Source organism: Hibiscus syriacus, unplaced genomic scaffold (genome assembly GCF_006381635.1).
Source record: "Hibiscus syriacus cultivar Baekdansim isolate YM2019G1 unplaced genomic scaffold, ASM638163v2 tig00111356_pilon, whole genome shotgun sequence".
Taxonomy (NCBI): Eukaryota; Viridiplantae; Streptophyta; class Magnoliopsida; order Malvales; family Malvaceae; genus Hibiscus; species Hibiscus syriacus.
Window position 1 is genome coordinate 53,288 of NW_024063068.1, and position 12,084 is coordinate 65,371.

The 12,084-nt window shown below is 36.3% G+C and overlaps 1 protein-coding gene across 3 annotated transcripts; it reads left to right on the plus strand.

The window, feature by feature from the left end:
- Window positions 1-4,937: 4,937 nt before the first annotated feature.
- Window positions 4,938-9,623, plus strand: LOC120159279. 3 transcript variants are annotated; one of them, XM_039169912.1, is made up of 5 exons: window positions 4,938-5,025; window positions 5,272-5,329; window positions 6,733-6,918; window positions 7,059-7,098; window positions 9,339-9,623. In XM_039169912.1, the coding sequence occupies exons 2-5, from the start codon at window positions 5,327-5,329 to the stop codon at window positions 9,413-9,415; spliced, it is 306 nt and encodes a 101-aa protein (XP_039025843.1). In that variant the 5' UTR covers window positions 4,938-5,025; window positions 5,272-5,326; the 3' UTR covers window positions 9,416-9,623. The 3 variants fall into 3 exon arrangements, with proteins under 3 accessions (XP_039025843.1, XP_039025844.1, XP_039025842.1); XM_039169913.1 differs by lacking the exon at window positions 4,938-5,025 and adding an exon at window positions 5,032-5,130; XM_039169911.1 differs by lacking the exon at window positions 4,938-5,025 and having other exon boundaries at window positions 5,154-5,329.
- Window positions 9,624-12,084: the final 2,461 nt, after the last annotated feature.

The following is a 12,084-nucleotide window of genomic DNA, read 5'->3' on the forward strand; positions in this document are numbered from 1 at the left end:
GTAAATCTACCTTGGTTGACCTATGTGAAAAATGTGAAATCAAACATTTTATACTATTCATGGATAATTAGTTTGATACTATGTGAAATCAAACAAATCCCTTCATTGTAAATTAATTAAGAATTGTAATTGATGTTATGTGAGAACGAATTTTCTTCTATAATTCATACTTAATTGCTTTCTGAGATCAAACATACACTTTATACTTGTGTGTTGAGAATCATTATTGATGCTTTATGAAACTAAGATTTCCTATCTTGGTTATCTGAATATTATGTGATATCAAGTGTTGATATTGTTTGCTTAAATGCGTTCAATGTGTTAATTGAATCATAACTAAAGGCTAGGTGAAACTAATATTTGAATGAGATCATATAAATCATATATTAATAATGATTAGCATGATATTTTATTGATGCGATCTTTAGATTTATTTCTTTTTGTTTATACTATCTAGTATACTTACGTCTATGAACTTCACGAAGTATACTATAATAAAAGTGTACCATTGAGATTTGTAAAGCTTAACGTTCATATGTTTCTATTTATAAGTTAATAACCTGAACTTGTTTGAAGAGCATCGTTGCAACAAGATTTCAGTGTCTTTGCATCACAATACAATATTATATGTTTAGGAGGACATGCATATTCATATGACCTTTACTATGTATTTGGTCTAAACTATATTGATAATTTTATTAGTTTGATTCATATCAAACTGTCATAAAATTCTTTTTGTATAAATATTTTATAGTAATTGCTATTGGTGTCACATTTAATATTTGAAATGAAAGTTTTTTTTTAGTTTCACGATTGTTTTATTGTCCCAACATGACATCTTAAACTCATCATATCATGAATCATATTTGAGGTATTACATCCTCAACTATATTTTTTTTCATTGTTTCTTTTCAACCGTCATTATTAGAAAAGGTAAATATGTATTTGTATATTAATTGTAAAGTTTATATGTTTTGACGTTATTAGTTTTTTAAACTTAAATATAATAAATTTTATGTTATTTAAATTTATATTTGATATAAAACACGTACAAACACGGTATTGTGGAGAGAGACGAGGATATTAACAGATCTACAGAGAAGTTTTGTTGTACGATTGCTTCATTTAATGTTAATGTCACGACCTCAGAACTTCAATGCCTCAGACTGTCGGAATATCAGAGTTAAGGTGTGACGGGTCGTGCGGCTTTAGACACTTCTTGACGCTTGTTGATCTTCTCTGCGACTAAGTAAGTCTTACCCAAACTTAGTAAGCATACAAACTCACAAAGGTTGGAATCAAGCCCTTAAGGCTTCTAGGATTGCGTAAGCTTTAACACCAACGTTGCTACTCCAAACCACCAAGGTTTGACTATCGTGTGGAAGTGCAAACTCAAGTGTGGCTACTCCTGGCCACCGAGATAGACAACAACACAAAGATAATAAAGAATAAAGAACTCTGAAAGTATAGAGTAAATGCCTCAGAGCTCTATTACTCTCCAAAGAGAATAATGGAATGGATGAATGGGTGATTCCAAATGAGGAGGAGAGCTCTCTATTTATAGTTGAGCTCCCTCTCAATCAATGGCCAAGATCGTTTTACATCAATGGTTAAGATTAAATCCTACCTAACACCAAATCCCTTAAATCAAGGAATTCCCACCTAACACCAATCTCCTAAATCAAGGAAATCCCACCTAACATTAACCTTTCTAGAATTTTCCAAGGAACATACCAAGTCTGATGGTTCTGGACAAGCCAAACACTTTGTATCATTCTCTTACAGATATCTGCGCACACATGCCTCAGTCTGAATCCACAAGTCTTGACAAAATTGCCCCCATCACACATGTAACACCCTCGTCGCTTCTCTCGGACACCTCAGAATTGATCCTTCACGGACTTGTAAGCATTTTCCAAGAATTGGGCTAAGTCTGGTGATCTTGGCAAGTCCGATACTCTATATTAAACCACTTTTTCATACATTTGCACCAATGTCTCGGACCCAAGTTCATAGCCCATGACATTCTCCCCCACCAAACGTAGCGACGCCCTCTTCACTACACTCGACAATCCTAGGCAACATCACCTTGGATACTTTCCAACGCCTTGGCTTATTGTGGTCCTCCCATACGAACTGCTTGCCTTGGCTTTTGCCTCTTGTAACTTCACGATATTTCGAACCATACTTCACATCAACTTGGTTGCCTTTTGAAGCCTCCACTTGCTCATGCCCCCCATAAGGACTCAACCTCCCATAATGGTTGTGCTTGCTTCGGCTCTTGCCGCTAAGTGATGAAATAGGCTAACACGCCCACAAGTGAATCTCTACCGTATGAACTCTTTCCTACAAGTCTTGATTTGCTTCGGCTTGGACGCTTCTGTCCTTGCGGCAAAGTCTTGGATCCCCTCCAACTTTTGTTTCCTTCGCGTTAGGTCTTGGTCGACCTATACTCATTTAAAACAACAAATTAAACCCAAAAGAGCACTAGAATAGTGTTGAGATGTACCTTCCCCTCTGATTTCGTTGGCATTTACTCAAAATTGCATAAACCCTTCTTTTTCCATAAAGTCTGACACTCCTCGCATTGAACCCTTATCATTGGAGTTCTTTGCACCACCATGCATCAACACTTTCTCAGGGTACAGTCTGATGCCCCTTCTTGCCTCATCCCTTCTAAGATGAAAGTTAGAGCTCACTTCCCACGTTGCAAATGGGTAGTTTCTCCAAGGTTACCTTGTCCATCAATGTCTTAGCTCCCTTCGACTCTTGTCTACTAGTCTTTGAAGGATTGTTCCTCACTTGAACATCCTCGTCAAGCCCTTACTTCGACCCTTCTCTTATGATGGTCTCTGAAGCCATGTTCTCTACGCGAACATGCTCGGCAAACTCCTTGGACATGGACAACTCCTCCTGCACTTGGCTTCTATTCGCCTTGGCAGAAACAAACCGTATTGAGCCAAGTATCAACGCCTCTTCGATCTTGGGTTCGTCCTCTTCTCTGGACAACTTGATCCTAGGCTCATCCATCACCTTGGATGACTCGGCTCCCCTCGGGTAATCTTGCAACACTTCTGGCATCTTAAGTTTGTGGCCCCTCGTTTGCTCGGCTCTTACCCTCGGCTTAGCATCTTTGACACTTGAACTTGTGTCAAGACTGCACACATCTTCTCCATACTCACCATCTGGTTCATCATTGAGTGGACTTTCTCTGCCACTCGAGGAATAACATTCCTCTTTGACTTGCCTTCATCACGGAATCTCTTGCCGCTACCCACGGCTTTCGGCTTTGCTTTGAAAGTCTTGTTCTTCTTGACTCCAAATTCTTTGATGGACTCGGCGGTTTTCAAGGCTTTAGACAAATCCTTGATTTCCCTTAGCTCCAACACTTTCTTCGTCCATGGCTTCAATCCGAATATGAAGGTGAAGAACCCATCTTCTTCAGTCAAACTCGAGACTTTGAGCATGAGTTTTCTGAATCGGCTCACATACTCTTTAAGTGTCCCTTTATGCCTGAGATGCCTCAACTTGGACCACACCTCCGTCCTGGCATATTGTAAGCGAACTAGCTTACTTTGCACCCTTGGCTTGACGGCTTTATCTTTCGCTATCGCATCGGGTCCCTTCCTGTGGTCGACTGCTTTGACACCTGCAGTTTCGCCACGTCTCGATCCTGGGTTGACTACTTGAGAACTTGTAGTCGCACTATGCTTGCTCTTTTATTCGGCTACTTTGGAACACGTAGCCTCACCAAGTCTTTCTCCTGACTTGATTGCTTGGACACTCACAATCGTATCGGGCTTTTTTCTGGGTTCGGCTGCCTCAACATCAACAACCTTGCCTCATCTCGATCCTTGCATGGCGTCTTGTTCCTGGCTTGGTAGTTTTAACATTTGTGCCTGAGCCAATTTCTGCTACTTCTCCTTCTCCCATCCTCTTCATGATGGTTGTAAGGCAACGCTTCTCAGGACAGCCTCCAATCAAATGAGTACCATCACAAAAGTAACACTTCAGTTTTTCCTTGCTTGTATTCTTCTTCGCACCGGACATAGCCTTGCCATTCTTTCTCGATGGCTTTCCTTGGCTACGAACAGTCGATGACTCACCATGGCCATTCGAAGAGCTTTCTCTACCATTTCCCTGCTGCACATTTTTTCGGTCTCCCCCATTGTTGCCATTATCTCACTTAACTTTGCCACGAACTAGCTCAATTTACCTTTGACTAGCTCGAGCGCAAATCTTGCCTACTTAACTTCGAAAGTAAATTGACTAAGTAAGTAAATCAAACTTACCCGGTTTTGCACCTTCCACCAAACACGGTCGAAACGATCGTTGTTTGCCACAACGACTCGCTCTGAAACCACTTGTCACGCCCTCAGAAACTTCAAGCCCAAACTGTCGGAATATTAGAGTTAAAGTCTGACGGGTCGTGCGGCCTTAGACGCTTCTTGACGTTTCTTGGTCTTCTCTACGACTAAGTAAGCATTGGTTCCAACCTTTGTGAGTTTGCATGCTCACTAAGCTTGGGTAAGACTTACTTAGTCACAGAGAAGACCAAGAAGCGTCAAGAAGCGTCTAAAGTCGCACGACCCGTCATACCTTAACTATAATATTTCGACGGTTTGGGCTTGAAGGTTCTGAGGGCGTGACATTAAGGAATAGTAGAGAATGAGCGTAATCAAAAAAATTTATTAAAAACATGATAGTTTTCCGTTGAGCGCAATTTAAAATGTTAACATTTTAATATTTTGAATTCTACCGAAAATGTTAAATTCATATTTTTTGATTATTAACTGAAAATATTATAAAGAAAATGTGCAAGCAAAAAAATATTAAAAACATAACATTTTTTATTACATAATTTTTCTATCATTCCTTACTTTGAATTAAGTCGTCTCGAAACATATGTGACCTACACACCTTCAATTTCAAATTTATGGAGAGCATAAATGAAAAAATAATTAATTAAGTTAAAAAATAAAAAGCACCAAATTTCTTCGGCAGATGGGCTTGTAGTTGTTGCAGGTTTGATCGCCTTTTCTTAGTACCCTCATTTTTAATTATTTGCCCTAATTTGACTCCCCCCTTAAATTTGTTCTCCAAATTTATTTAAAACGCTATTCATCTCTGGTATTTGATTTCGATCGCTTTGATCTGCTCTATTTTCCCAGAATTTTCTTATCATCTTCTTCTGTAGAAGGCAATAAATGAAGTTCCTGGTTTTTTTTACTAATTTTGTTAGTTTACATTTGAAAATAACCATTTTTGCAGCTCACAGTTAAAATACTCGGAAGCTGGGAACCGACTTCAGAGTAACAATAATAAAATGGTACGCCCATGATCTCCTTTTGTTTAAATACGTCATGTCTTAATGCATTTGTTAGTATATATTTAGTCTTTTAAATGCATTTATACAGGTTTAATTTATTATTACTCCCGTGCGAGAAAAAATTGTGGCTACTTCTCTACTGTCTTAGTAATTTAATCTGATTGAACATAAAGGATCTGAGTTATAGGTTACAGTTCTAGGAATTTTATGAACTGTGAAGGATGATATAGCATATAGGCACCATAACTGATTAGTAAAAGGATGGGACTGCCATGAGAAAAAGAAAACAATTTGTAGATCTAAAGTAGTTCAACGAGTGGGTAATTTTTCAGATACGACAATGTGTCTGAAACTGGTATGTTCAATTTTAAAATGTTCATCCAATGTATTTGGAGTATTCTTGGAGTTTGGTATCCCTATATTCATGAATGTCAGACATGAGTATTTAAAAGAATAATGACGAGTCGGAACAACAGAGTATAAAGTAAAACTGGTTTATTGCTCCTTGTTGGGACAAGGACAGTACTGGACTATACACAGCCCATCCCAATGTTCTGTCAATTGTTCAGGTGTTCATTCTAAAGAAAGATCTATTTCTAAGGTGGCTGGTTTTGTTATGTGAAAGTTCTTTGTCTAACTGGAGTCTGGTATTTACTAAATTGAGCTTTGGTTAGCTTGGATCCACCTGGTGGTTTATTCTAGTTTGTTCAAAGAGCAATTCTTCTGTATCATCTTGTCAAACACTGACTATGGCCGACATAAAATTTCTTGTGATTGGTGGTGATTGCAGATGAGTGCTGTGGGCTTAATCACCGTGCAGACACATAATCAGATTATTAGATAATGAGTTTTGTTCATGTTGTTGAAATATCTCGATCTACAGTTCTGCTTTGAAGCAAAGTGGCTTTATTTAAAAACTTCCGTGCCTACATTTATATATATTGACAATCAGTTCCATCATTTATGATTAAAGAATTATGGGTTCCAAGCGACCTCAGTGATAAATGAATTGTTGTTATTTCTTAAGGTCCCGAGTTCGAGCACCAAAAATACCAGGGGTGTGAGCGTTTAATGTCAAATGGTTGAGAGTTATCTTTGAACATATACTGTCTTGTGCTTACCCCGGATTAATAAAAAAAAATTAGGAGTGAGGAACCCTAATAGTTCTTCTATGTAAACATTGAAGTAAGTGCAAAAAAATCAAATGGGAGCTAAAAGAAAAATAGTCAAGTATAATTTGTTTTCTCAAACCAAAGTTTTATGTAGAGTGAAGTGAATATATTGTCATTAGTTATTTCTATTTAGCTTATTTTCTATTTAATATGCAACTTGAAGTATGTTTCTGTTATATTGATGTATAGCTTGTGAATAACATATTGGATTGATCTCCACAACTTCTATAGGCTATGTACATCCGTGTGAAGCGTAGCAAGACCACATACTTTATCCAATGTGATCCTAATGAGACTACCCTAGACATTAAGCAAAGGTTGCATACCATCAGTGATCAACCTGTTAATGATCAGCGTTTGATCCTAATGCATACTGGGGAAATATTAGAGGATTCAAAATCTTTGTCAGATCAGAAGGTATAAGCTCCATTCTCTCTTTCCCTCTTACATTGTGATGGAAAATCTATTTGGCAGCTGTTTGATTGATATCTTACTCTTGATATTTTTGTACAAGTGTTTGAATTATTTGTGACATTTGATGTGCTCTGTGCTTTCAGGTTGAAAATGATGCTGTCGTGGCACTGACCTTGAGAAAAGGTTGTTTTTGTTAATAGTTTTCTTCTTTTTCAGAATTCATTTCTTTTATAAGTTTATTGTTGCACGTCATCCATGTACTATAATTATCATTTTTCAGCTGAAGTGATTTGCATCAAAGTAAATGAATTTTTGCTGCCTCAGCATAAGCCATAATATATGTGTATGTGTGTAGACACACACACTTTTCACTTTCAGTCTTGGAAGATAGGTTGACTTGTGTTTTTATAATGAAGTACTATTTTCTGTATTTCATTTGGTAGGTTAGAAATGACGTTTGCATTTACTATGTTATAAAACAAGTGATGGTGCTTTTACTATCTGTTGAATACCAGCAAAAGCACACTAACTTGCAGTCGATTGTCCTCTTATTGGCCATAAGCCATGGAGGTCGCCTAAAGTGAATATGTGTTGCATTCTGAAATTTTAAAGGGTTAACATACTAAAAGAGCCCTTAAATATTTCACTGTTCTTAAATAAGCTCCTATATCCTTATTATACACAATAAACCTTTTTCCTTGAATATGTACCTAAATAAGCCTTTATTTCAAATGAAATGTTGATTTGACTTAAAAGTTCATTTAGTTATAAATTAAAGGTTATGCAGGTATATAAATACTTGCTAAAGATGAAGGGCCTATTTGGGTGATATAAAATTATAGGTACTTGTCATTACTGGTAATGTTTTATTACCAATTCTAGATTTTTTAGGGTATATTACCGGAAATGTCATTACCTCCATTTCCTTAAGTATTGTAACATTACAGGTGTTTTGGACTAAAATGCCCTTAAATTTTTATTTTTTTTCAAAAATATTCTTCTTCTGTCATTGAATAATAAAAATTCTACGAATGTTAAATTACAAATTTATCCTTAAATTATTTTAGATTTACAAAAAAAAATCTATAATTAAAATTTTATATGAAATTCAGGGGTTAAAAAAATTTACTCTTTCATTAAACCTTTTTTATATTTTTAATTTTGTAAAAAAAATTATATAAATATTATGAATTTAATGTTTTAAAGAAAATATATAAATATTTTACAATTTGTAATATTATACAAATATATAATAAGGACAATTTGGTCAAATATACATTCAAATAATCTTTTATTCCTTTAACCAAACACGGTAATCTTATATTCCTGCTAAACCAACCAAACACAAAATAACATTCTCAGTAATCCTATTCCCTGGTAATCTTTTATTCCCACTGGTAATTTTACATTCCGTGAACCAAACGCACCCTAAGTTTTAACTTTTTCTCCGTTTGAATTGTCAAAATCATGAATAAAGTGGAATTTATTTTATCTAGCCTTAGAAGTATCAACTTATTTGAAAATTTGTTGAGTACCTTATTTTTTCCCTTTCGATGCATGATCTAGGCATGAACATTTATGCATGCATGGGAATGCTCGGGGAAGTATCATGTTTAAAAGATATCAAATGTTTCTCCTAAGTGAAATGACCATCCAGCTTAGTTGGTAGAGCACAAGGTTCTTAATCTTGAAGTCGTGGGATCGAGTCCTATGGAGGGCATTTCATAATTTGGAGGTCTCTTACGGAAGCTGCTCTCAACCTAGTGTTTGGGGCAACCTACTATCTTACCACCCCTTACCCCATTACATATGGGAACAAGGGACAATCATTTAAATGTTTCTCCTAAGTGATCAGTGATTATTCACTTTTACAACTTTCTTACACTTTACTTTTATCTTCCCTCTCTGTCTAACTTCTCGGTTGTATTGTGCTTTTACATCTTTTAGTCTGCTGTGTGTGTTTTCCTGAAACTTAGAATTATGTTAAGAATTATGATATCGACCGCTGCTTACACTTAGGTCTATATTTGAAGTGGCAAATGCTAACCCCCATTGACCATTGCTGAAGTAGTTGAATGTGTTCTTTCCTTCATCAGTCTTAAGTGTCCGTATTGCAATGTATTTCATTTGATCAAGTGTCAAGTCTGGGCTAACTTAGTCTCTCACTTCGAAGATGGATTCTATTATTGTAGTCTTGACTTGAAATAAGTGATTGACTGGCACTGGCCATTGTTTCTGTGTTTCTCTTTCAATATTGTTTAGGCAAAAATAGAAAGTCTGATATTGTTAATCATGCTAAGAGAATGAGGAATAAGAAGCATATCCTATTCTGTACCATCCAGTCTTTACCATACGCTTTCTCATCCCACCCAAATCCAACCAGCATTTTGATAAGCGTTTGTGTACGTATTTTCTGCATGCAGATGACAATGAGTTTGAGGATGTCAACATAGTAAGACCGAACGATTTCTACCCATCCCGTGATGCAGACAGCCACTGATGGATTTGAAACTGATACACAGAAGTTGTCTTGCGTAAGTCTTGATGTTTTCATTGTTCCATGATCTTTGTGCCATGAAACATATTTATCAGAGCAATTTCATGTATTAACTCTTAAAATTGACTGTGAAGCTAGCAAGTTTTCTGGTAAATAATGTATTGCATTCTTGTTGGTGAAATCCCTGATATATTATTGAAATCTCTGTTTACTTTTATTAGGTTTAAATCAATGCTGGTAGAAAAAGAATCTTGGAACTTGGAATTTACGCTGCCATCAAATATTTTAAAATTTGAGTTTATGAAACAAAGAGCATGAAATTTCCAATTGCCATATTCATTCATGAAATTTTCGTCATTCTGTAATATAAATTATATTTATTTCAGAAAAAAAAAACATGTTTTATATCAGTATCTGAATATGGTTGAAAAGATGTCTGATAAATATTGAGAGATACGAGGTTAAAATAGTAGATGAACGAACAAGTGGCCGAAATTCAATATTAACACTTGAATTTCAACATTCTAAAGAAACAAGTGGTCGAAGTTCTGCGTTGGCATGTTGAATTCAAGCTATTAATAATATTAATAATAATATTCACGTCATCGGATCATTATCCTAGTAATTAACAAAGGGAAAGTAAAATAGCATATACTTCGCCTTTTTTTTATAGGAATTGAAGGTCTCATTAAAATACTCCTCCTTAATTAATGGAGTTTGAAGAAAGCTCCTTAATCATTAGAAGGAGGAAAAGAGTGCCTTAGAATTTCATTCAACAACTTAAGTACATAAGATACATCCAGGACAACACCCCAGTGTAAAACATACAACAATACAACACCCTTAAACAACCAAAAACAACAACACTAACTTAGCCTAAACCTAATAAGCTAGGTCCCCCGCAATTGAAGGTGCGTCCTGATTACCAAACTAGCGAAAAAATTACAAAAATAAGAGCCCATACAACCCGAAGTAAAAACAGAACACAATACAACAAAAAAACCTTCATCACTCAACCAATCCCCTGCTTAGCTAGCCTGTCAGCCTCCAAATTACAACTCCTATGAATCCAATTTAGAACACAACCTTTATCAAAAATTGCAGCTCCAATTTCCTCCACCAGTTCATTGAAAAAGATAGGGACAATTTGCATTTTTAGAATCCAATCCACTGTATTTTTGCAATCACTCTCTATAATCAGTCTTCCCTTTTTGGCCCAATCAGACAAATAGAAGAAATCAATTCCTTCTTTAATAGCTTTTAGTTCTGCCAAAATAGGAAGACCATGCCCTACTGCAGTAGAGAAAAAGGCTAAGAAGCAGCTTTTAGAATCTCTCAAAATACCTCCAATTTCGCCTTGCATCCCATCCCCACTAACAGCCCCATCCACATTCAATTTAAACACATCTGAAGGAGGACGAGTCCAGCCAATAACCTTCTTTGGAGTAGAAGAAAGATGAAATTTATCAGCCCTCGAAGGATCATCTATTAGTAGGTAAGCCTGAATCTGAACACTAGGATGTTTAGCTAAAAACCATTTTGCCAACTTGAATCTAATAATAAAATACAGACTTAATCCTTTCCCGTTTTCAAGCACAACCAGATTTCTTGCCTTCCAAATTGACCGGAAAACAACAGCCGAGATAAACCTCCAAATATTAGATTTCTGCCTAAGGTCCGACCAAGAACAAAGAAGGGACGATGGATCATGAGGTAGAACATAAGAGATTTCCCATAACCTTAGAAAATTGATCCACATTTCCCTAGCAACAGAACACCATAAGAACAGGTGTTCTATGGTTTCTTCATGGGAATGGCATAATGGGCAAAACACATCCGCCATGGGAATCCCTCTGTTTTTTAGTTCCACTCTTACTGCTAATTTGTGATGACAAATCTGCCATAAAAAAGTTTAGACTTTAGGAGGGGCCAATCCAGCCCAGACCCATTTATTCCAATCAAAACTCCTTTCAAGACTGCCATATAGCGTCAATCTACAAGACTTGACCGAGAACAAGCCATCCCCCTTTCCCGAATAGCCCAGAAAATCATCCACAGAACTAGAAAGCTTAAAAGTGTCAATCAACGTCATTAAATCAATCCACTCGTCTAATTCCCAATCACAAAGGTTTCTTCTTAGTTGAATATTCCATACCCAAACATTATTAACAAACTCACGAAACTCAAATACTTTCCCCCATTTATTAGTTGACAAAGCAAAAATTCTGGGGAATTGATTTTTTAAAGACAAATTAGTAACCCAAACATCAGTCCAAAAAACTATCGACATACCGTTTCCCACTTGTAACTTTGAATTATCTCTCAAACATTCTCCAATCTTATCATTTTTCGCATGGCTATTCAAGATACCTCTCCAGACCCAAGAATCTAATGGTGAAGCAGCACTATAAATAGAAAGAGACAGGCTACTAAAGTTTTTTTTTGCAGCAAATCAACTTTTTCCATTGGCTATTCTTTTCATTAGCAAATTTCCACACCCATTTCCTAAGAAGGACTCTATTTATCAAACTTAAATCAAAGATTCCCAAACCTCCCTCTTTAAAAGGTTGACAAACTGATTTCCAGTTCACCCAGTGAATTCGTTTCCTAGCATGATCATCTCCCCAAATAAAGTTAGCCATCAAAGAGTTCAACTTCTGAGTCACTTTGAG

What these genes read in the sequence shown, in the direction of transcription:
- LOC120159279 (XM_039169912.1), top strand. An exon ending in AATCTTTGTCAGATCAGAAG is followed by an intron (nt 6,919 to 7,058) that starts GTATAAGCTCCA and finishes CTGTGCTTTCAG; the next exon opens with GTTGAAAATGATGCTGTCGT. An exon ending in GGCACTGACCTTGAGAAAAG is followed by an intron (nt 7,099 to 9,338) that starts GTTGTTTTTGTT and finishes TTCTGCATGCAG; the next exon opens with ATGACAATGAGTTTGAGGAT.